The sequence below is a fragment of the Perna viridis genome, chromosome 3 (assembly GCF_037379345.1).
Source record: "Perna viridis isolate PV_CMFRI_1.1 ecotype Kerala chromosome 3, ASM3737934v1, whole genome shotgun sequence".
Classification (NCBI taxonomy): Eukaryota; Metazoa; Mollusca; class Bivalvia; order Mytilida; family Mytilidae; genus Perna; species Perna viridis.
The window spans coordinates 2329782-2353306 of record NC_142447.1 but is presented as its reverse complement, the minus strand read 5'-3'; the positions used below and the strand labels follow the sequence as shown (position 1 = coordinate 2353306).

At 32.3% G+C, this 23525-nt stretch overlaps 1 protein-coding gene and 1 long non-coding RNA gene across 2 annotated transcripts; both read right to left on the bottom strand.

Annotated features, from left to right (window-relative positions):
- Positions 1 to 4878: 4878 nt before the first annotated feature.
- On the bottom strand, positions 4879 to 6610 carry LOC148620633 (uncharacterized). The gene has a single exon (XM_088573919.1). It carries the CDS (start codon positions 6236 to 6238, stop codon positions 5012 to 5014), a length of 1227 nt encoding a protein of 408 aa, XP_088430045.1. The 5' UTR covers positions 6239 to 6610; the 3' UTR covers positions 4879 to 5011.
- Positions 6611 to 21956: 15346 nt separating this feature from the next.
- Positions 21957 to 23201, bottom strand: LOC148620632 (uncharacterized). Its single transcript, XR_015920817.1, has 2 exons — positions 22870 to 23201; positions 21957 to 22127 (listed from the first exon to the last, which is right to left on the bottom strand). It is a non-coding gene; the product is annotated as an uncharacterized LOC148620632 (long non-coding RNA).
- Positions 23202 to 23525: the final 324 nt, after the last annotated feature.

The window sequence follows — 23525 nt, the reverse complement described above, 5'->3', positions numbered from 1 at the left end:
ATAAATACATTACGACATTATCACATTTGATTACAGATTACAGTTCACAGAGATGATTTGGGCGCGATTTGCATTTATTAAGCTTTTAGCTTCGCTTATACATGTATTTGTCGTATTTGTCGTATAAGCCGATTCATTATCACTATATTAAGAACGGTTTCATTTTTAGTAATTATGAAAGTTATTTTTGATTAAATACAAAAACCTTCTTATGATTAACATGTTCTTAATATATAATTCTATATATAACACAGTAAACTACATGTACATGCTTTATAAGCAGTAATTTATAAATACATGATGGGTATAAATATTATATAAACTCTATAGGCAATAGTCAAAGGTAATAGTAAGAAGGAAAGTCCGTATAATAAATGGCAATATCAGGGAAAAAACAGAAAAGTGGAAAATACTGCAAAAAAAATGGTCCTGATTTGGTATAGCATTTCAGATGGGAATGACTGATTAAATAAGGCTTTATAGCGCGCTAAAGCTCGCACTTCTATCACGGTATATTGCAATACAATGAACAGCATAAAATAACCCCCGGTCGAATTAGTAAAATCAGTAGTCAAAACTGTACAGAAGAAATTAACAACAAATATGTATCAAGTTCAAGATGAAAATAGTAGGTACATTTAAAAATACAGAAAATAAACTTGTTGACACTATGAAAACCATCCTCTATAAACAGAATGACATAAAACTTTTTAATACACATATGTCTGATACGTACTTGTACAACCTTTCTCGTAAAGCCTGTTTCTAAGGCAGTAATTGCACATTAAGAAGTCGAAATAGTGTACACTAGCTCTGGTATACCTTAAAAACTGAGACAGATAAACAGATTAGGTGGATAAACACGGGAAGGTGTTATATTACTGCACTAACAAGAGATTCCTAGGAGCCTGAATCGCTCATCTTGTTAAATGTTTGCCTTTCAAGGGCACAAACTCTAACAAGGAGTTGTCCGACAATTTTGACTCAAAAGAAGACTTCAGTAGGACTTATAATAAGGATAATTTCATCAATTGAAATTTCATTCTATCCATTATAGTTTTCAAGATATTGGCTGGAAACTGCTAAAAACATATTTTTTAAAGCTTTTCAAGGGCAATAACTGTAACAAGAAGTCGTCCGAAAACTTTGATCCCCACACTTGTGTATGCCTTATCATAAGGATCATTTCAGGAGCTGAACGTTTCATTCTATCTATTATAGTTTTCAAGATATTTACTGAAAACTGTAAATTTTTCACCTTTCAAGGGCAATAACTCTAACATGGATTCGTCAGACGTCTTTGATCCCAAGGAGACTTTAGTGGGTGTTATAATAAGGACCATTACAGCAATTGAAAAAAAAATGGCTGAACCAAACGGTTTTGGAGATATATGCGAAAAACTACTGACTGATCCCTTTGTTCTATTTTTAGTAACAGCAGCCATGTTTTTTGACAGATCAAAAATCTCCACACCAGTTCTATGTAAGAAACCCAAAGGAACATTCAATTGGTTTGGTTCCAATTGGTCAAGTAGTGTCAGAGGAGGAGATTTTTGAAAGAAATAACATTATAATAGCAAAAATAACATCGAAAAAGGGCAATAACTCCAACGTGGTTTCAAAGATTAAAACGAAAATTTCACACAGAAAGATATCATTAAAAAAGTGTTCAAGTCAGAAGAACCAACAACTCCGGACAGTACGTAGACAACTCCGGACAGTACGTAGAAGGCATTCAACAAGTGTAAACACACCTTGAAATAGGCTCTGAAAGGCCCCACAATAAAAGTAATAAATCCACGGTAACAGAACGTTGCTATGTCTTCTAAATCAAACCAAAACTGATATAACGACACAAAGATCATATCCTGACTATGAACACGAATATGGCATGTTTAAACTAGTTCCATAAGGCCTTTACCACCCCCTTTAATGCATAGACCAAATCTTCACCCATTTCATGTTGCTGTCTACAATAATTAATTTTGTTATGCATGCGGGTTAGATTATTAAGTTTGTACACCTAAATTTATTAAGTTCAGCATGTTCGACAAAACCTAAGCCTGTAAATTTGCTGGCAAATAGTTTTATAAGTAAGACCTATATCCATCCTTTTTCATGGCTTGCTCCTCATAGAAAAAAACTGAACGTAAGGCAATAGAAAAAGCGCACAAAACATCTACTGCATTCGGAAGACCTTCCAAATAACATCGATAAATAGACCGTGATTTTGCAATAAATCCCTATAAGTAACTGATTGAAAACTATAACAAATTATTATTAATGCACAATATTAATGATAGCCTGCAACCAGGATTTTTATTCTTGGCTAAGACTAGAATCTTGTTGACATGTACCAGTTTCATTTGCAATCCTCTAAATTCATTTCCAAACAGATTATTCTCTGACCATATCATATGAGTGTTCTTATGAAATTCAACTTACGTATACTAGTAATTAACTTATTCGTAATAAAGTAGCACTCCAGCTAAGAATCATGCAAAATGTGATTCATGGGTAACATATTTTTATTTTTGATATTTTGTTTGAATTTTTACTTAAAAAAAGACGAATCGATACTACGTCTTCTAGGAAAGCAGAGGACGCCAACCCTACCGGTGCACCTGATCAATGCTCCCAGTTTTTAGTGGAGTCCGGGTTGCTCATTTACTTTTGTTACTTTGTATGTATTATTTTAGTTACTTTATGTTTTTGTTGTGTTTGTCTGTTTTCCATGTTTGGTCTTTTTCCCTGGATTACATTCCTTTGATTACCGTCAGAATCTTGGTTCCCTTGATTACTCTTAACTACAGCTATTTAATATTTTTTCATTAAAATCGGTAAAAATCAGATGTTTTAACATACGTTGGTAACATTGTGTTTAAGCAGTGTTGTTTAATAGTGTTCGTGGTACTTAAATGCCAATTTCCATTTTTAAAACACTCTAGAGATATGGAGATCGATCATTGACCATTTTCTCTCCCGTCGGTTAATCCACTTTTAAATGCAAAAGCCGGGAGACCAAATCAACTTATATATTCAACTGATTTGTTCCTTGCCATTGTTCAGTATTCGTCATTTTTTTTGCAATATTTGGGTGCTTAGCGTGTTGTGCTTATGCAAGAAATAATGTCGTATTAAATTACTGAGATATATGTGGGTGGATGCCACTGCAGGTGAACCTTTGATCGCCAAGACTTTTTACTGTTCTGTCCACGAATGATATCATATTTATCAAAATGTGTAGTATTAAAAAATTCGAAATACATAACGAAAGTGAGGCTTTGTTCCTTGTACTGCACATGTTAAACCTCTCAGTGATGGATTTGGCTTTATATTTTCACTTTTGATTATGATTACATTTTGTATACAATTATTTTTTTTTTAGATTTGGAGCTTCCTATATATCTGATTATAATTCTGCTGAAGAGAGGTATTTCCTTGAAACACGCGTTTTGCATATCGAAATTTGCAGTATATATGATCGGTTATTTTCTGTATATATAAGTATAACATATATGTACACACATTGAGAGGATTGAGTGTACGAGAATAAATACAGAAACTACGGTAACCATTTGTCACCCAATGAAGATATAATATAGTCAGTAATTGTTAGTTCATCAACCTATATCGTTGGACTCGTTCTACTAGCACAGTAAACCCGGGGTCTATGCATGGGAGCTGAGAGTAGGTCAACTTAGCATTTTATCATGCTATTGGTCTTGAAATTAACATGTAATTTTCAACCACTGAAATAATTAGATTAAATGTAAATTGTCTATGCATGGGAGCTGAGAGTAGGTCAACTTAGCATTTTATCATACTATTGGTCTTGAAATTAACATGTAATTTTCAACCATTGAAATAATTAGATTAAATGTAAATTGTATATGCATGGGAGCTGAGAGTAGGTCACACCAGAAACCACACTTTAAGTTAGCATTTTATCGCATCATATTACTTGTCTGGAAATATACATTTAATTACCAATTATTAAATTATCAATTATGGAAACATACCGGTAAACAGTAAATAACCCATTAGAATATTTGTAAAGAAACTATGAAGGAATATTCATACTTTAGCAATATTTTACTAGACTAATTAATGTCATATATACTGGGTATGACATGTACATCAAATATTTGAAAACATTTGTATGTTAAAGTTACATTTTTAAAATTAACTTGTCGATAAAAACTATGAACTTTGAATAAGGATGTTTTATTTTCTATATCTTAAATTTTGCAGTTTTAACATAATTCTCATAATGAATCGGTCACCTCGTGTTAAGTACACGTAACTACTTATCTGGATGCAATTTCCTTCATGTCTCAGATATTTATTAGACAGATATATGAAAAAACAACACATAAAAAACACGTACATTTTTATCTCCATGGTAATGAAAACTAGTTCATACTATTATTATTTTTATGATTTTGTCATTAATTTATTTTAAAATTTGTAACGTATTTTTTTTCTTTAAAATTTTCCTTATGTACGGTTAATAAAAAATCGTATTTAAAATCATTCCGATTTTTTTAAAGATCAATTTATTTCTTTTGTGCGTTTTTTAAGTACAACTCGGCTTACTAGATAACGTTTAAATGTTGACAAATGAAAAATAGATTAAAAATTAAAAAAAAGAGAAAAATCTTAATTTTTATATTTAAATGACAAATTCAAAAAACTTTTTTTTATTTTTTAAATACAAAGAAATATTTTAACAACTGAATTCTCCCTAGAAGCCAGCATAAATGAATTATAAATTTAAAAGTGGGTTGAAATTTAATGCGGACTTAAGATATTTTTAAGCGAGTCAGAAATAATTCCTATTTAATTCATACTGAAATGATAAATAAGGTAAATGTATATGTCTTCAAGGTAGTTTACTAATAAATCGATCATTTTTTTCACAACAAATTTTTAACATATGTAGTGATACTAACAAAATAATCCAAAGAAATACAAAAAATTCAATTAAATAAAATGTTAAGTAGTTACTCTATTCGCTTTTCACCGAGTCTTCTGGTGCATTTTTATCTGCAGTGTCTACTGGATTTATATTTGATGTAGAAACTCCTAATCCATGTTGCCGGCGAATGTAAGGATAAGTTGCCAAATATGGCATAAGAGAGTTCCATGCACGTGCATGTGCATTCTGAAATGCACTTGGTCTGCTGACCATCATGACTGAATCTCTATTATAAATATTCGAGTAATCCGTAACTTCATCTTCCGTCACTCTTCTATTGGAGGTATCTATTTCATCAAAACTACTACCACGAGATAAGTTCTCTTTCTCAGAATTTTCTGAGTGAACACTACTTGAGTCACTTGGTGAGTGTTTAGAATTTTCTTCAATCGAATGATGAAATGAAATATTTCTCAAGTCAACAATTTTCGGCCGTTTGATTACGATATCATCGGGTGCAAGTAAACTCTCCACATCAAATAGACGTTTTCTGGTGGGTGGTTGTTCTTTAGGTATAGATTTTACGACATGGGCAAGTTCGTCTGTTTCCTCTACTATTTCAACCTTTACCTCTTCTTCATCATCTATTTTATCATCTATTACAGCTTGATCATTCTCGTCCCAGTTTTGATGTGTAGAACTGGGAGATGGGGTCGGACTATCATCGTCGTCAGGTACCGATAAACCCATATGTTTCCGTACCCGTCTTTGGGCACGTCGTCGTCTAAAATCCCCCTTCTGAAAATCGTCAACGTTTGCGGGGTGAATAGCCCAAAAATGTCCCTTACCGTTAGCACTGCGACCAGATTTGATAAAACAGTCATTCAGGGACAAATTATGACGTATGCTGTTCCTCCACCCAGGTCCTCTTGTCCTGAAGTAGGGATAGTTATCTAAAATCCACTGATAAATGTCACTCAGAACCAATTTCTTCTCCCTAGAACTCAAAATTGCCATAGCGATAAGCCCAATATAGCTGTGGTTCGGTTTCGGCTCCTCATGGATGAAACGAGCCCTCGGATCCTTGAAATAATGATGCATGTAGGCCTCTGCCGGGCTTGGATGGTACGGCGAAAGTCCAAGTGCATTTGGATACCTACTAAGTCCATATTGCAGTCGAGCACTGTAGTCGTACAGCTGTTGTGCACGTTGAATGTCCAGGGACATCGATGGTACTCCAAAATGTAGATATGGACTTTGTGTTGATACTTTAAGTCCATAAGGTAATACCATTGCCGCTGGGTTCGTGTTGCACATTCTCAAGTTTTGTTGACAAATACTTTTCAACAGTTTATGTGTGAGGCAATTCTACCTTTCTTGTATTTCTATACTGACTATAAACTTTATACAAATGGTTTCAAATACAATAATGTGATCTCTTTTACCGTGAGATGCGATTGGTAGATGGTTCATGAATATTCATTCATTATCCATCATAGATTCTTTATTGATTTACTTCCTCCAATCATAGGCGCACTACTATCGCATTGACACTATTTTCCGATAATGATTTAACTAGAGATATTAATGAATACTAACACTTATTCCTGAACGTGTTATCCTCGCAGTTTTCATTCGTGGCATGGAACTAAAGTCCAGTACATATTTTTTTTCAATTAAACTAATTTTAAAGAAATTCACTCTAAGGGTAATAATAATGAATAAAATTTGTAAGAATAATTTTACGGCAAAGTTGAATGTTTTGTTGTTTTGTCTCTTTATTTCAACCAAAATAAAATTCGGAAAACAAATAGAAAAATACTTTATTAGTTTTGAAATATTTTCTGATCGTTTAGGAAAAATGCTATTTTAGTTTAGGCACATGTTATATTTCTATCTTCAATGAAAAGATTTATTTTTCATCTTACCTTTCGTTAAAACAGACCATAAATAAATCCAAATTATCGAACATTCGTCTTCGTCTTTTAACCCTCAATGATAAACACATATATAAATAGAGTTTTATCATTTTATAAATTGTGTAAAAATCAAACAAATTTTTTAGTTAAATTAAAACCGTTAATTTATATTTTTCATACAAAAATTACTTTAATACTAGAAATTTCCAGAACTTCTTGAAGGAATATCCACATTTAGCGTTTTCTCATGCAAAATTCCGTTTTCTTCCGAGAAAATCTGCTTACAGAAATTTGAAAGAATTATCTTTGATTAATTACCTGTTCGTAGCACTGAGATACTTATATCTCTCTAGAACCGTACGCTTGTGGTCGGGTTTTCCGGGCATTGCTGACCGACATAAGGTCATGGATTTATTTTATCACAAAGCGTCTGGCGTATCACTTCTTTAAAAGGATAATGTGTTATTAATATCACATAATATTACTGAGTACAAAGATTAATCATATTGGAAATGTTAATATTTTTATTAGATGATGATATTTTTTTGTGCAATTTAATTTTGCTACAGTCATGGAATATTTTCGCATCAAGACAGAAAATTGTCTTAATTCGATTACGACTGAGACAGTTTTATTTACAAATCTGTATTTTGATACGGTAAACACGTCTGCTATTTTGCGACATGTATATGGAAAATGCATTGGGTGCAAATTTGTATGTATCTAACAAATTTCGCATTTGGATATAAAAATGCATGCTATTATAATTTTTGATATGGAGATTTTACGATTTAAAGTTAAAATCCTTTTATTTAACTTTAAAATTGTTAAATCTCCATATCAAATTTTATCTTAAATTTTTTTTTTACGAATTTATACTGGTTATTCAGTGTATATTCTTGGACATGTGTGGATTTGATAAGAAGCTACACGGATTAATTCAGATTAATCTTATCAAAGCAGTCACTGGAACCAGTGTCTGTTTAATGAAACGTTCATATTAAAATATGTCTTGAGTCATCTCTTAGGACCAAAAGGAGGACAATCTTAGGAGTTTGAAACATCTTAGGAGTCTGAAACTCCAAAACAAAACTATCACAAGACTATCTTAGTAAAGGTGCACTTTAGTAAATTTTTCCTGAAGTAAAAAATGTATAATAGCATACACAAACTTATTGTACAAACAAATATCTTTGCTTTTGAAATTAAAAGTAGATTTATTAGAAAATTGAAGGAAACTTATTAGGTAAGTTTTTAAGTGTAGAAATGGCAGTTAAGGCACCTTATAAAGCATCTTACCTTTTATCATGCAAATTCATATAGAAATGTGTAACATTTTTTCTATTAAACATATAAAAAAATATATATTAGACAGAAAACGACATAAAATTATGGTCAAATAACAAAATTGTCGTCTTTACTTCTTTATTTACAATATAAAGCTGTCAAACTGGTTTAAAATAGTTATAAACCGGAAACATGTCCACACTGTATGAGGATGTAACAATATCACAGACTGGGTGAATATATGAAAACGATCATTATAAATTTTACCAGAATTTTTTCATTCTTTAAATATATTAAGAAATTTGCTTATTGAACTTCGATATTTGTTTTCTGAAATATAGTAAAATTCCTGCATGCTAAGTAAATATGGTAAGTTCTGTAAAAAGTAAACTGCTTGCCAATTTTGATAATTATGAGAATATTATCATGCAATGTATGTTTTGAAAGCAATAAAAAAAATATTCCCAAGCCAATATTGTAAACATGTAATATGAAATTCATTATCTTTGTTTCCTGTGTTCACGTTTAGGCCTTGTTTCTTTTTATTATGATGTATTTGATTTATCCAATTACTTTCCCCCCCCCCCCCCGACATTCATTCAATCTATTCCAGCAATGAAAACAAAAGGTACAACATAGAAAAATAAAACATGTATTTTGTTCACATTAATTTGAAACATTCCATTTCCATGATTTTGTAAAGTTATTTAAAATCCCAAGTCACCTAATTCGTTGTCTTAAAGTTAGGATAAAAATGTAGTATATCAATGGTATTTTTTACGCGTAATGTTCAAACAAAAACTATACAGCAGTTCTCACGGTCCACTCGAAATGTCTGAACAGTGATTTCATGCGTACCTGCGATTTTCAGGGACGAAATAATGCTAACCTGGCAGCCCGGGTAATATTTTCGTTCCACAAGTTTCTCTCAAATATATTTTAGCGATCCTAGCGTCGCTTACAATATTGACCAGGGAACCAGATAAGAAACAATGCGTACATGAAGATGTAGGTCGGTGCCAAGACTTTGACCCTTACATGTTTATATGTCTTTATGATCTGGTCTACCGTGACATTTATCTGTCCTTTAAGATGTGAATAATAAGACAATGTTTCAAATAGTTTTATAAGCTTGTAAGTGTTGTGTCAAGTCTCAATTGACGCCATTCTCAAAGGAGAGGTAGTTGAGCTGAAATACGAACATTATCTACATTAATCATTTAAAGTGCACTTCAAAAGGATGTGCACAGGGGTGTAGTACTTAACAAAGGTGTACAGAGGGGGTACAATATTTAAGTTTTTTGTAAGAATCAGGCAGGAAAAATCAGAAACGTGGATGTAAAAAACCCATCGATCTTACCATATAGTTTTACTCAAGAGTACTTTCCCTATTTGAGAAGACCATGATCTGATATCTGCATCAATAAATAGAATTTGTCGATAGAATATTAGAAAAATGAGGTTTTTGACAGAGTTATCTGCCCTTGAAATGCTCATTTTCAGTGCATTTAAATGAAATTATTATTATTACTCAAATTACCAAAATGAATTTTGAACACAAGCTAACGAAAGCGATTCCTATGTTTGCTCTTACAAACTACCTGATTGAATCGAGCCCTGTTTGCTCTTGCACACTAGCAGATGAAAGCGATCGAGTCTCGTTTGCATGTCAAAACAAGCTAATGAAAGCGAGTCTTATATTTGATTGCGCACACTAGCTAACGAGAGCGTGTCCTGCATTTTTATTTTGTGCACACAAGATGCCGAGAGTCCAATGTTTATTTGTGCACAGTAAATAAGCGTTTTTAAAAGTTCTTTGTGTACTTCAGCTGATGAGAACAATTCCTACCCTTAGTATTTGTAATTGAAATTAAGATGTAAACGGCGTTTGTTGATGATATCCCACGCATCCCTGCTTTAATATCAAGATGTATTTAAAAACAATTTAACGTCACGTCTTGGCCTTTTACTGCTAATTAGTTGTTGTTAATGTCTTGTTTACTTGTTTATTGTTTGTGCGTTTCTGTATTCAATATAGTTCATAAACAACACTGACGTTGATACCCAGGTCTGTTTTTTTTCTCTTCACTGATGAATTACGTATAACCAAACGCATTGAGGCCTTGGGAGATAGACATTTCAGTTGCATTTGTGAAGGTGCGAAATACTTATGAGCTAACGAGAAAAAAAACACGAGTGACAACTTCGCTAACGTTATGTGAATGCTATTGGAATAATAGTGTAAATAAATAAAAGGTTTAGATAGTGCTTTATGAAATGTCACTTTATTACGTTTCTCAGTTAAAAATACAAAACAAAATTGGAATGAGATAATTGTGAAAGACAGAAGTCTAACATCATTCTCAAAGTACCATACACAATCATGAAATGGCCGAATACATATTTTATACTTATATATATTTTTAAAAATATAATATGTATGTAATATTTTATTTTTACTATTTGATAAAGGTTATTAACTTCAAAATTGTATTGATTTAAGTAAAAGAGTAATCAAGCCAACCAAGATTCTAGTAGAAATCAAAAGAATGTAACCCAGGGACAAAGACCAGACACTGAAAACAGACAAACACAACAAAGAACATAAATTAAGAAAATTATACACACAAAGTAACAAAAGTAAATGAGCAACTCGGACTCCACTAAAATTGGGAGCAGGGAACGGCTGTGCCGGTAGGGTAAGCGTCCTCTGCTTTTCTAGAAACACCCGCCGAGTAGTTCATAAAAAGTCAAATCCGGGGTAGACGAAAGAGGAAAAGAAAACAATGACACGTTTAACAAATCAATTTTCATGATGCAGATGGATACACCGTCACGATCCACGGGTTCATGAGATGACGACCATAAAACTTTAATAGTGATGACTTCAATCTTGTAGCAATATAAGACTGTTCTAGAAGACTATTTATAAGAAGTCTAGCGCGATTCAAAAAGCCTGCATAGTTACGGCAAGCTCTGGCATAACGTATGAGTTGGATATGAAAACTCCATACGCAGGAGCTGAAGGGATGTTACCACAGTTAAAAAGAAAGTTGGCAGTACGGAATGAAAAGTCATCGCGTTTGTCTATAGTTTGGTCAATAGTTTTCCTTTACCGTCGATCTCAATGTGTAGGTCAAGTTATAAGCCTGACTTCACAGTGTCTGTAGTATCCTTTATCTCAAGTTCTTTTGGGGTATACGCGATGTATCAAATCCCCGAAACTAGAATTGTTTAACGATAATACGTCATCCGTATAGCGGAAATTGAGATTATCAATAAAACTGAATTCCGAGACTTAGTAATAATGGTACTTAGTACTTCTTTGCCTAAGAATCATGCCAAAGGTGTACTAGGTGTGACACATGAAGAAAACTGCTGAGATTTTGTTGCATTATCCAAGTACTTATACCTAATAATCTCCAGAAATAAACACCAAAGTGTTGGTAAAGTTTGCCTTTTTAAGATATGAATAGATCAAATTTAGTTGAAATGCACTATAGAAAAATGGCGGGAAAATTTTTCCCCAATTTTTCCTTGTTTAAGCAGTAAAAAATATCACGTCACATATGTTTCAGGATAAATTAAAATAGCCTTTTGGTTGTTTTCTAGATGTACTGAGTATGTTTGAGGCAAAAAAGAGTGCCATCCATTGCCTGATTCTTAAAGAGAATGGTACTTAAAAACCTAAGATGATGCGATTCGTACTTCAAACTCCTTGGAAAGAGTTCAAAGTACACTATTTCAAAATCGTGTTTAAATCCCGTTCTATTCATTTGTTAGGAAAACATACTCATTTGAAATATAACCGTCTATAAATATTGAGAATTAATATTTTTTATAGCATACTTGAACAACAATGCTATTCAAGTCGAATTATTATTTCTTATTATTCTCTCAATGTTGAGTACTTACTTTTGAAGACCTTGTATTTTTTACCAAAGAAGCGTTTGATGAATTGAGTATGAAATTTTCTTTAACTAATGTTTCAACAACAAGCGTAATGTACCGAAAGTACATTGTTTAATGCAACATGAACTGCAAAATGTAAATTTTAGCGATTGAAATAATTATCAACTCAAGTCGGACCACCGTGGTGCATACTATCTCGCATGGTTTATGAATTTAAGAGGACATCTTCTTTGCAGTTTTTTTAATTAATCTCCCCTAATTGAGTTTGATGACTGTATTCTATCATACCTATTTTCAAACTGTCATTTCAAAATGAGACTGATCGCCAACCGCTGAGAAAAAAAGAAAACGGTATTGTGTATATGCCAGAATCGGACACGGAAACTGGCCTGTCATGTACAAAACTGTTAGTACCCACTGAGAATCAACCACTACCTTCCCTGGTCGTTATCTACCTCACCGGTAATTAGAATCATCCGTTAAAACGGATTATTCCATAATTGTAATTTAACAAACTTGACATATGAAATTTACGTCCATCACTTATGTTAATTAGATATTTTTGAAAAAAGACAGATCCAGTCATCCGGCACCCGTCTGACCAAATCCCGCTAATCCCAGGTTCTCCTATTTCTACTTTTATCACTGCTTGCCAGCCAAGGATTAGCAACCATCTCTTTTTGACCAGTATGAAATAATATGCTTTTTCTGGAGATACTATCTTTTATACATATCGCCAGGATTGGTTTTTGTGGTCAATACTATCAAAATAACAGTTGCTCGTGTTCGTCCGAAGATTAAAAATGCGGCTTTGATCGAGATGATTTTAATTGTTATTGACAATACTACAAGGGTCAAACAGTCCAGTCGCATGACAATTCTTTTGTCAGATTGGCAAAATTATTGAAAATTTCATTTTTTATCATGAAATTGTTGAATGTTTGAAAGAACTTTACTTTGATCATTAAAAGATTAGCCTTTAAAATGAGGACGGCAATGCATTCAATTAATTATTTGAATTGACATTTAATATAGTGTAATTAATAGATACATGTTGGAATCTGACCCCAAACTGTCGGTTTCATTTTTTTTAAAATAAATAACAATTATTCAATTTTTTTAAAAATAAGTTACAATGAATCAGTATTTTTTTTTTATTTTAAATAAACTGTCTAAAAACCAAACAGCAGAATAAAATACATTTTAATATAAATCAAAATTTTAATAATTCCATTGATACATTATAAATTTTAAAAACAGAATATTTTTTCAAACGATGTCGTAAAGATTTTGATACTTCTTTATGAAAACCACAATTATACTCCGAGATATTGCTACTATATCGATAGCATAAACATTAAAACCTCTGCTTAAAATGTGTGCCATAACGGGATATTTTTTCCTATTATCAGATTATAGTGAATTAAAATGAACAATCTGGCGAGCAAATTAAATAAGGAAACTGTTTATTTTTCATGTATAAAATAATTTTTCGGTTCAAAGGAGCACAAAAGATTTCAGGAACAGTACAATAATTAACTAAACATTTAACATTTAATCAAGAAATGGATGATTTAATTCAACAATATGTCGTAGTATCAAGTTTCTTAACAAAATAATGAAGTTACGATAGCGAGATTGAATTTAACACCCAAGTTGCGACTTCAGTATTCAAAATTTCCCCAGGCTTAAAACACAACTCCGAATGATAGGGTATTTGTCAATAAACACAGACGACAAAGAAGTCAACGAGGTCTTCCAAATTGAGTCTGTTGACTTCTTTTGTCAAGTGACATTTGATGATACAGGGACTTTAACCACCCGTGAACATTTTGCAAAAATCATGTTGAAAGTTTTTCTTTAAAATGTGAAACTTTTTTTAATATAAAGAGTCGGGTTTGTTTAGTAATTGCACGTTTCCCAGGGGATGGGCGGTGTAGATGGGTTGTATTTACGGTATGTTCATAAATGCCACCCCGAAGACGGTCCATTGCCATGTTTTTATCAAAACAAGATACTTTTCTCGTGAAAAATACATAACAATACTGCAGTACTATGACACGTTAAAAAGCTAGCCTCGCACTCAGCTTGTCAGTTAAAAGAAAAACCTGTTCCGGTAATTATCCGGGATGTTTCCCGGGTAGATTGTAATAGAATAACAAGTCGCCATGTGGGGCACCATGTCATCCCGAATTGTCACATTTGGGTTGTCAGTGTCACAAACCCAAATTGCAAGTGAATCATTCAACACTTAATTCGATAAAGAATAGAGCGTCGAATACGTTAAGTACTATTACAACTAATATCTTTTAAGTAAATTAAATATACTTACAGTTTTCTTTTTTTTCTGAACATTAACATTTCAATTTTACTGCGATTTGATTCTAAGGAATCAGATGTCACTCACGTGACCAGGGTGTGAATAAAACTGTACGTGAATTTTATTTCATATCATTTTTATTCACATTAACTTATTTGAATTTTGCAATAGAACTTAAATAGGCTAAAAATTATGAAAGTTAACAATAATCTGAAAGTCATTGCAATATTCTTTTTTTTTTCAAGCGTGCTCGAACTTGGGAGTATATGTTAGTGTGATATAAAGCTCCTGCTCGAATATAGTAGTTGCGTTTGAAAATATGTAGTCGGAAGATACAATTTGGGAGAGACACTTTAACATCGGGGGCCGTAGAGGAATGAGCTTTGGATGATTTCTAAGAATAAGAGTTATGTTTACATACTTACAAATTATCTACATGTATGAAAATCATGATGTTTTCGGACCACACTTTTTAGAATATATATATATTTTTGTTTAAAAGTTGAAAAAAACATTTTTTTTTGCAATTGGAGATCAAAATATGTATATACATTGTATATTCAAAAAGGTCTGAGTCAGAATATTCATTTCAAAATTCTTCGTAGACCTCGCACCAACCAAATCAAATGTCCAGTCTCGTAAACAAGGCCAGATGTATTTACACAAATCACTAAAACAAGTTTATTCGGCTTTTTAGGAAAAAACAAAACCGAATACCGTTATTTTTCTGACACTCCTTAGATTAGCGATTAGCAGTTTCTCAAAATCCAAACAAACAAACTGTTATTCGGGACTTATCGGTATTGATGTATCGATTAAGCGGTAACTATTGTGTATTTATCTCTTCGACACCACTCGGCTGGTTTCATTAAACAACAAAAACTTCAAAGAAAGAAAGTGATAATTGTAATTTGTATACAAAATAAGATGACACTTCCACTGCCGTTCTATCTGCCTGTAAGTTCATTAGCAGTTTATTGAAATGAATGCGGTAGATAATTTCTTGTGAAACTGAACATTGAATAAATACCCATGACAAATAAACAATAATTAGAAGCGATGATGAAAATGGATTAATCTTTGTGGTTATGCAATAATTTTAAGAATTTTCAATAACGTTATGCCTTCCTGTTTGTAAATATTACTGGCAACAATTCATGACATTTGAGTCAACAGGTTAAAATTTCAGATTGTTTGTAATGATGGCTTTATTATGCCGTGAGGTTTCATCAAAATGGAGCTTTTCCCGTTTTAAAGACATCAAGTTTTGATGAACGATTTTCGGGATTTTATGATAAAATTTAAACCTAGGAGTATAAATTTACTTGAGACTACATGCACATTGATTTCGTAGTTTGGCATGATCGAGACAGCTTAATTAATTCGGCCCATGTTTGGTAAAAAAACACTGAACAGCTCTTTTGCTAGAAATTTTACCGTTATAAGTATTTCAGAATTCCTAATCCATGCACATGTAGTCCCCCCCCCCCAGTTATAGGTCTCAAGCAAATTAAACCATAAAATCATTATAGATAAAGCCGATGCGAGAGTAGTAAGGATTTTCATACCGACCAGCGAACAAGCCCGTACTAATGCTCCTTTTACGCAGTAATTGCGGCTGTGAGTTTAACTAATAAACAGTTGAGTTATTTTTTTTCTTATATTACCGGAATAAATTAATATTATCCAAATCTTCCATAATAGTAAAATAAAAAATCTTATAGATACAAAAGATGACGATTATAAATAAGTATTTGTAGCAGATATACTATATATACTTATCATTATTATAACATAACGTTTAACTTAATATTTTTGTATAATGTATAAAAGACATTAAAAGGGGTGGCCGTACCCCTAGTTCTTTTTGACGTATCGTTTTAAGAAACCGTTTTCTTATGAAAAGCCAGAATAAATATTAATAAAACAACATTGTGTAAACTTGAAAAAAAAAACATGTCATAATAATTATGCCGGTTTTTGTAACGGTGCTCTATCGAAACAGTATATTTTCTTTTATTAAATTGATTTAACTTTAAGTCTAAGGATCAAGCAATTACATTATTTTCCTATGAGAAACTCGAGAAAAAAATAAGTTGGTTTTAATAGATGGGGTCAATCTTCGTCTAACTTCCACAACCGCGTCCTTTTTTACACACTATATAATCTGTCGGAGAAAATAATAAAAATGAGATCAAAAGAGCTCTTTAAAAAGTCTTTAAATATAAGTTTTCAACAAGACTTTTAAGCAGACAAGTTAAAATTAAGTCATATCAAGCCGCTCGTGTTTGTATCTAGTTACAAAATGTTAATTTATAATTCGAGCTTTCAAGTTAATTACACGTCTTTCTCCTGATCAGAGTTAAGTCGTATGAAGACAAGCATTGTGACTAATAATACCATTATAGATATCATGGATTAAAAATGAATAAACCGAGTTATCCATCTTCCATATTTAATGTTAGATACTGTCAACAGATCTTACTCTTTACCTGTTAATTCTTTCTTTGTACTTTTGCTGAGTTGTCACCTGCGCAAAAATGATGAAGCAGGAAGAAACTGCTAATTAATGCTTTTTAACATGTTGTAAATGCTTATTTCATGGCAAATCAAACTAGTTGAACGAGGTAAGAAGTAGTTTTAGTAAGAATCGTGCAAATTCTGTAATATGTGATGCGCCTTAAAAAATGCTATACATTTTTATTTTTGTTATTAAGTTGCTTTATGGGTCTATATGATGAAATGTATAATTATTCATTCCAATCTCTCTACCCTAAGGAGATAATCCACATCGAAAATCCAATAGTTTCTATTGTACAGAGTTATTTCCCTTAATTATGAATTCTACAATATATTCTATATGCATTTTATCTCATATGAACAAGAGCCATATGAAAAGCCACATGTTTTTTTTTTCTGTTTACTATGACATTTCAAACAAAATATCAAAAATAAAAATATGTAGGCTTTTCAAATATGAATCACATTTTGCATGATTCTTACAAAGACTGCTACTTAACAGCTTCTTAAGGTCATGCCGAGTTGAAATTCATCTCTACAAGTAAGCATTTCACAGCAATAATTTATCATTTGCTGGACAAAATAAGCCCCATTGAAGACTAAACATCAGAGGTAAAGATCCGAGCTGAAACTTAAGCTGATTTGCTGATAAGCATCGTTTTTAAATTCTTTATTAGTAGTTTTCCTGACAAAATGGAATAAAAAACATAATTCCATGTAATGTATTCGGTATCTTAGCTTGAAAAGTAACATATGTTTCTTTATTTCAATAATGAAATGGAAAATCAGATTCTTTTTATAAGCGATAGTAATACAAAACAAAAACAAAGACTAAAAAGCAAACAAACAAATTTCGTATATATATATACGAAAACGAAAGACAAAATCCAAAACAAAAGTCTAATCAAAACGAAATAAAAAAACAAAGATCATATATTTATTACCAATACGAAGATGCAGAAATGCAGAGATTATCAATGGCAATACTAAATTTCTAAAATATTTATGAAGATAAGGAAAACTATTTGATTTGCGTTACTCTAGTTTAGTCAATAATAAAACGACTTATAGATTTATTTTTTTAAAGTAGCAGTTTTCATAAACATCAGAGAAGAAGTGATTCATGCATGTCAAAAACCCACCAAATTCACTTTTATTTCTTATTCAGAAACGGTTACAGACCACATAACCAGTGTTACAATATAGTTTGTCATTTAGTTGTTGCGCTTTTGAGATAAAAATTATATAGATTGTGTATGAAATTGGCACTTTGCAAGAGTTATCGTTCTTGATTTCATTGGATTCAGTTGATTTTAGTTGGAGGATAAAGTGTGGTTTGCTCGAAAGTACAGATCTAAGTACAGAAAGAACTATTGTCACATATATGTATGCATATGTAGACCAAACAAGCACCGTTTGTACGGTCACCGTGGGTTTTTCTTCATCATGAATCACTTCCGTGTCTGAAATTAATATGGACTGGTCATAATAATATGACTGAGTTGATTTATTTCTTTTTAATGTAAATGTAGGTGTTATAAGGAAAGGTCAACGAACAGCTGTGAAAAAAACTTTTGTATAACGAAAGTACTGCTAACGTCAAGTTAAATTTATTATATTGTATTTAGATTATCTATCAAAAAAAGGGGAACATTTTAGAATAATAAAATAGAAGAAAAAAAGGAGTCGAACAATTAATTCTTAGTTCTATTTAAATCAATTCAGTAACATTCGTTAAAGTATTCACATAAAACTTAAAACGGGAATTAGACATTAATTCAAGGACATGGAATTAATGCATGTATTTGACTTAACGATTCTTCAAATCATTTGTTTAATTTTTCCATTTTATCTCTTTCCTGACGGTTTTAAATACACGCTTTCCTTTCTGAACCAGCAGAAAGTATCTAAAAACGTATCAATCGATAAACGTCGAGTTCATGCATTCCTTCCTTGAAAAGTGTTTATTATATATTTTTAAAGGCATGGAACAAACTCGACCCATCCGTTCGCGGTCTAGTTTTTCTTTCAAAATTCAAGGCAGCATTAAAGGATGAATCTTCAAAAATAACCACCCCTACAAAAGTGCATATCATTATTATTTTCCACGAAAACTCAACATAATACTCTCGCAACTCCGTTGTTCGGCTTCGTTTCTAAATGGAGATCTGACCTAAACTAACATAATGTCTAGCCCAGCGTGTAATTGTGCTAAAACTGTGGATGTAAATAATACCTTCTTTGTAAGTCCTTTTTACAATGATATCCGAAACAACCTTATTCATAAATTGAATTAGCTACCAATGGAAATAGAAAGTAATATTCTTTTAAGTAGTCATCAAGGTCTTACAAACGAAATGAACGTACATGTAGCAATCGTAGAAGTTTCAACATTTATCAAGACATTCGAAACGTTTCCTCGTTGTTTAAAATACTTGGAGGCTTCGGGTCCACACACAAACTATATGTATTTGTTAATCTTTTTTTTTTTGTTCTTTTATTAACCCAAATGCTATTAATAGCTGTGTTTTTTTCTTTTGCATGTCATTACTGTATATCCTTGTATTATGCTCTTTGTAATATTGTAAAAATGTAATTCATGGGAGAAGACTTCATAAGTTGGACTAACTTGTGTCCTATCCCATTTGTTCTAGTTGAGCAAATAAAATTGTTATAAACTAAATTATTATATAGTCATAGGCGGATACATGGAGGGCAGCCCCCCCTTTAGGTCGGAAAAAATTTGTTCATTTTATAGGAAATCACTGAGTCTTGACAGAGCCGATTCCCTCTCAGCCGTATCAGGGACCCTCTTATTAGAATCTCTTGATCTACCTCTGAAAGTGTATAGTAAGATTCCAACTTTGGTTGCCGTCAGGTACTTGATGCACACACGGCGTAACGATCTATGTTTTTGACAATTTGAGCCATACATTGATGACATCAATTTAATTTTGGCTTCAGTGGTGGCGAAACAAAATCGAACCAGGTTAAACTGCGAATCTAATTAAACAAACACACAGTGAAACCAGTCTAAACCAAACCTTTTGAACTTTAAAGTTGTTTCTATATAGACAGGTGTTCTGTTTAGACAGGTGTTCTGTTGAGCAGGTGTTTGGTTGAGACTGGTGCTCTGTTTAGACTGGTGTTCTGTTTAGACAGGTGATCTGTTTAGACAGGTGTTCTGTTTGGGCAGATATTCTGTTTAGACAGGCGATCCGTTAAGACAGATATTCTGTTTAGACAGATTATCCGTTAAGACAGGTGATCTGTTTAGACAGGAGTTTGGTTGAGACAGGTGTTCTGTTTAGACAGATGATCTGTTTAGACAGGTGATATGTTTAAACAGGTGTATGGTTGAAACAGATGTTCTGTTTAGACAGATGATATGTTTAGACAGGTGTTCTGTTTAGACAGATGATCTGTTTAGACAGGTTTTCGATTTAAAAAAGTTCAAAATACAGTTTGATTAATATAAAAAGGTCTGCTAAAGTTCTTCTTTTGAGATTTTTAGATTATTCAGAGTTTGGTTAAGACAGGTTTTGGATTATTCAGAGTTCGGTTTAGACAGTTTAAATTATTCAGGATTCGGTTTAGACAGTTTGGGATTATTCAGAGTTCGGTTTAGAAAGGTTTTTGGATTATCCAGGGTTCATTTTTTACAGGTTTCATTGTATAGGATCTACGTTAAATGTAAACATACGCATGATTATCTAACCTTTGTCATAACAGGCAGAAACCTACCGCTCTCGTTTAGTTGAGGCGGAAAAGTGAATCATGTTGTTTATTGCCGTTGCTAATGATCTTAAAAGTTACTTTTAGACAAAAAAGTTATTATTTTCAATTTAGATTATGAATATCATTATTAAACATTAAATTATCAACAAAAACTGTATCAAATACTAGTAAGATAAAGCCTCGATCTTTAATCGAAATGATTTTGGAGTGGTGGTACGTTTAATCAAAATTAGATCACGCTTTGTGTTTGATCACACAAAATCAAGAAAAAATACTCAAGTCCGTCAAACGTGTATCTAACAACATGCCAAATTTGGGATTTTTTCTAGCTGTAATAATCGTAGAATTTTTTTAAGTGAGCCGAGACATCGAAGGCTTGCCGATGTACATATGCCATACATCTACCTTAATTTACCTGTATAACCCCACCAATAAGCTTGTCAACAATTAAGTTCAAGGTTACATGTACGCGTATATCGGAAAAGTGGCATGGTTTGGTACCAAAAGTGGTTTAATACAATTATACATCTATCAGTGATATTTACTAAGAATTTTAATCGTAAAATTTGATTAATTCTTGCTTTTGAGGTGTCTGTGGTAGTGATGAACATGGCTTTTATTTAAAAAGTTTCCGTTCGCAGATTTTTTTCTCCGTCAAAATATGCGAACTAAGTAAAAATCTGTATTATCATGATTCTGTTGAATTGTCAGAGGTTTTGGTATTTTGTAATCCCAAATTTCTTACTGTATGTTTGTGTAACAATCACACTGTCTCTAATTCTATGGTTTACGAAATTTCACGATTTATTTTCAATAGTAAAGGTAATTACACTACACATATGCACAAATTGTGCAAGACGGGGCACCGAGAAAAATTTTGGTTGGCCAGAGGTTGGCTACGCGACATTCCTCCAAAAACCCAAAATTAATACAAACCTTTCTTTACCCTGTTTTAAAATTTTATTAATATCAACCTAATCTAGAGGAGACATGAATCTTTTCGTAAAGCTGAAAGCATGCATCTCACATCTCTTTCTCGTCAAAATTATTGAATTTATCTATGTACATGTATACATACTATAATACGATTATCCCCAATCAAAATTTCTTTAAGTTTCACCCTTTTGCAAGTATATGGTGCAACTTAATATTAACCAATTCTTATTCAACAAGGAATGTAAAGCTTCCCGGGTTGCAGTTTGACACGACCGTAAAGATAGACCCCTCAACAATATAGACAAGTATTAACACAACATTCCAGTTTGATACAACTCTGAATTTTTCGTTTTTTTTAATAGTAACCAAACCAGGAATAGCGGGAATCAAAGAAGTAACAGTGTTATAAATAAATATTGAATTTATTTCGTTTTTTAAACATTTTTTGTTCCAAACAGTTCTTGACTTCTTCACATATTTGATAAATATGTTCCTTCTGTTGCTGTTGATCTAGGTATAAACACATTGATCCAATCCGACATAAGCTGTTCTATTACACTTATCTGTACTTTCCCTGTAAAATAACAACTGTATTATATAGTAATACTGACTGTATTTATATTTATAGTATACATATTAGTGGATATTGATAGAAAGAAGTGCCTGTGCTATGTGGATGCACGTAAAGAAAAAAGTTCAAAATTAAACTTTTAATTTATATATTTAGTTTACTAATGAAGACACCGACCATTTTTATCTTCTAGGGGGGGGGGTCGTGTGCTTAGATTTTATTGTCAGATTATAATTGTTCAATAAATGGATGAGTTAAAAATCATAGAATTTGGAGATCTTTTTTTCAAACAGACCATACAATCTGGCCCTTCTTCACTTATAAACATGGTGCCTGTAACAAAACCTTGTGACGAATTTTAACTAGCTGTCTGATTGTCATATGCTCTGAATGAAATATATATATAGCGTCTTGGCGTAATATAGAACCTATTCCAAAAATGGCAAAATCGTAACTTGTCATCTTGTGAGTATATAACAATCGTGTATTAGCTACTATTATATTCTACTTTAATTTTGAATTATTTTAAGACCGATACGATTGCCGTACGATGATTGAAATCAAGAATGAAGCTATAGGACAGTACATGTACGTTCTACATTACAACCTTTGACCCTTTTCGTTTACTTAATAATGTACGTGTGTTGTGTCTTCAACGGTAAAATTTTAAGTTTAAGGGAATTACTTCTATATACGACTTCGGAGGAAAATAATTTTTACTTTCTAGGAAACTAGAAATACTTACCATAAAATTAAAACGCATGATCCAATTTTAATCCAAGAAATATCGTCAGGGCACCACAGTTTACCATCAATATAAGAATTTTTCACAACTTACCCATCCAAAGAAATCATCGTCTTACACATCTGTCAAGCAAACGGCACGATCTACACTTGTCGTTTCCTGTTCAACATACATGCAGAAAGCACTTTCCGCCAGTCATATATTATCAACACGTGAATGCCGTTCATATTCGATCATCTTCCGTGTCAGAACCATCAACGGCCTATCGCTGCCATTTCCTTCTCGAAAGACAAAAATCACAATGAAATGGGAGATAGTTTAACTCGGGTAGGTTTCTGCTTGATAAAGGGGACAATACACTGCCAATAAAGACACGTTATGCAACAAGAGTATTACAGAAAATAATCATATTACTTGTTCTTTGTATTAGAGTTTTATTATCTGAAATGCTCTTTTCATGATGTTTGGATCAACTGTAGAGCGCACATCTGAATCGGATCGCGATCGACTTACTTATGTTATTGGCATGAACAATTAAGCACATTTATTATAGCGATAAAGTACGATAAACTGAACATAGTGTATGTCAATTGACCAGCTTCAAATCGAACTCGGAATATTGGGACCACTCCTGTCGACTTATTATGACCGTGTTT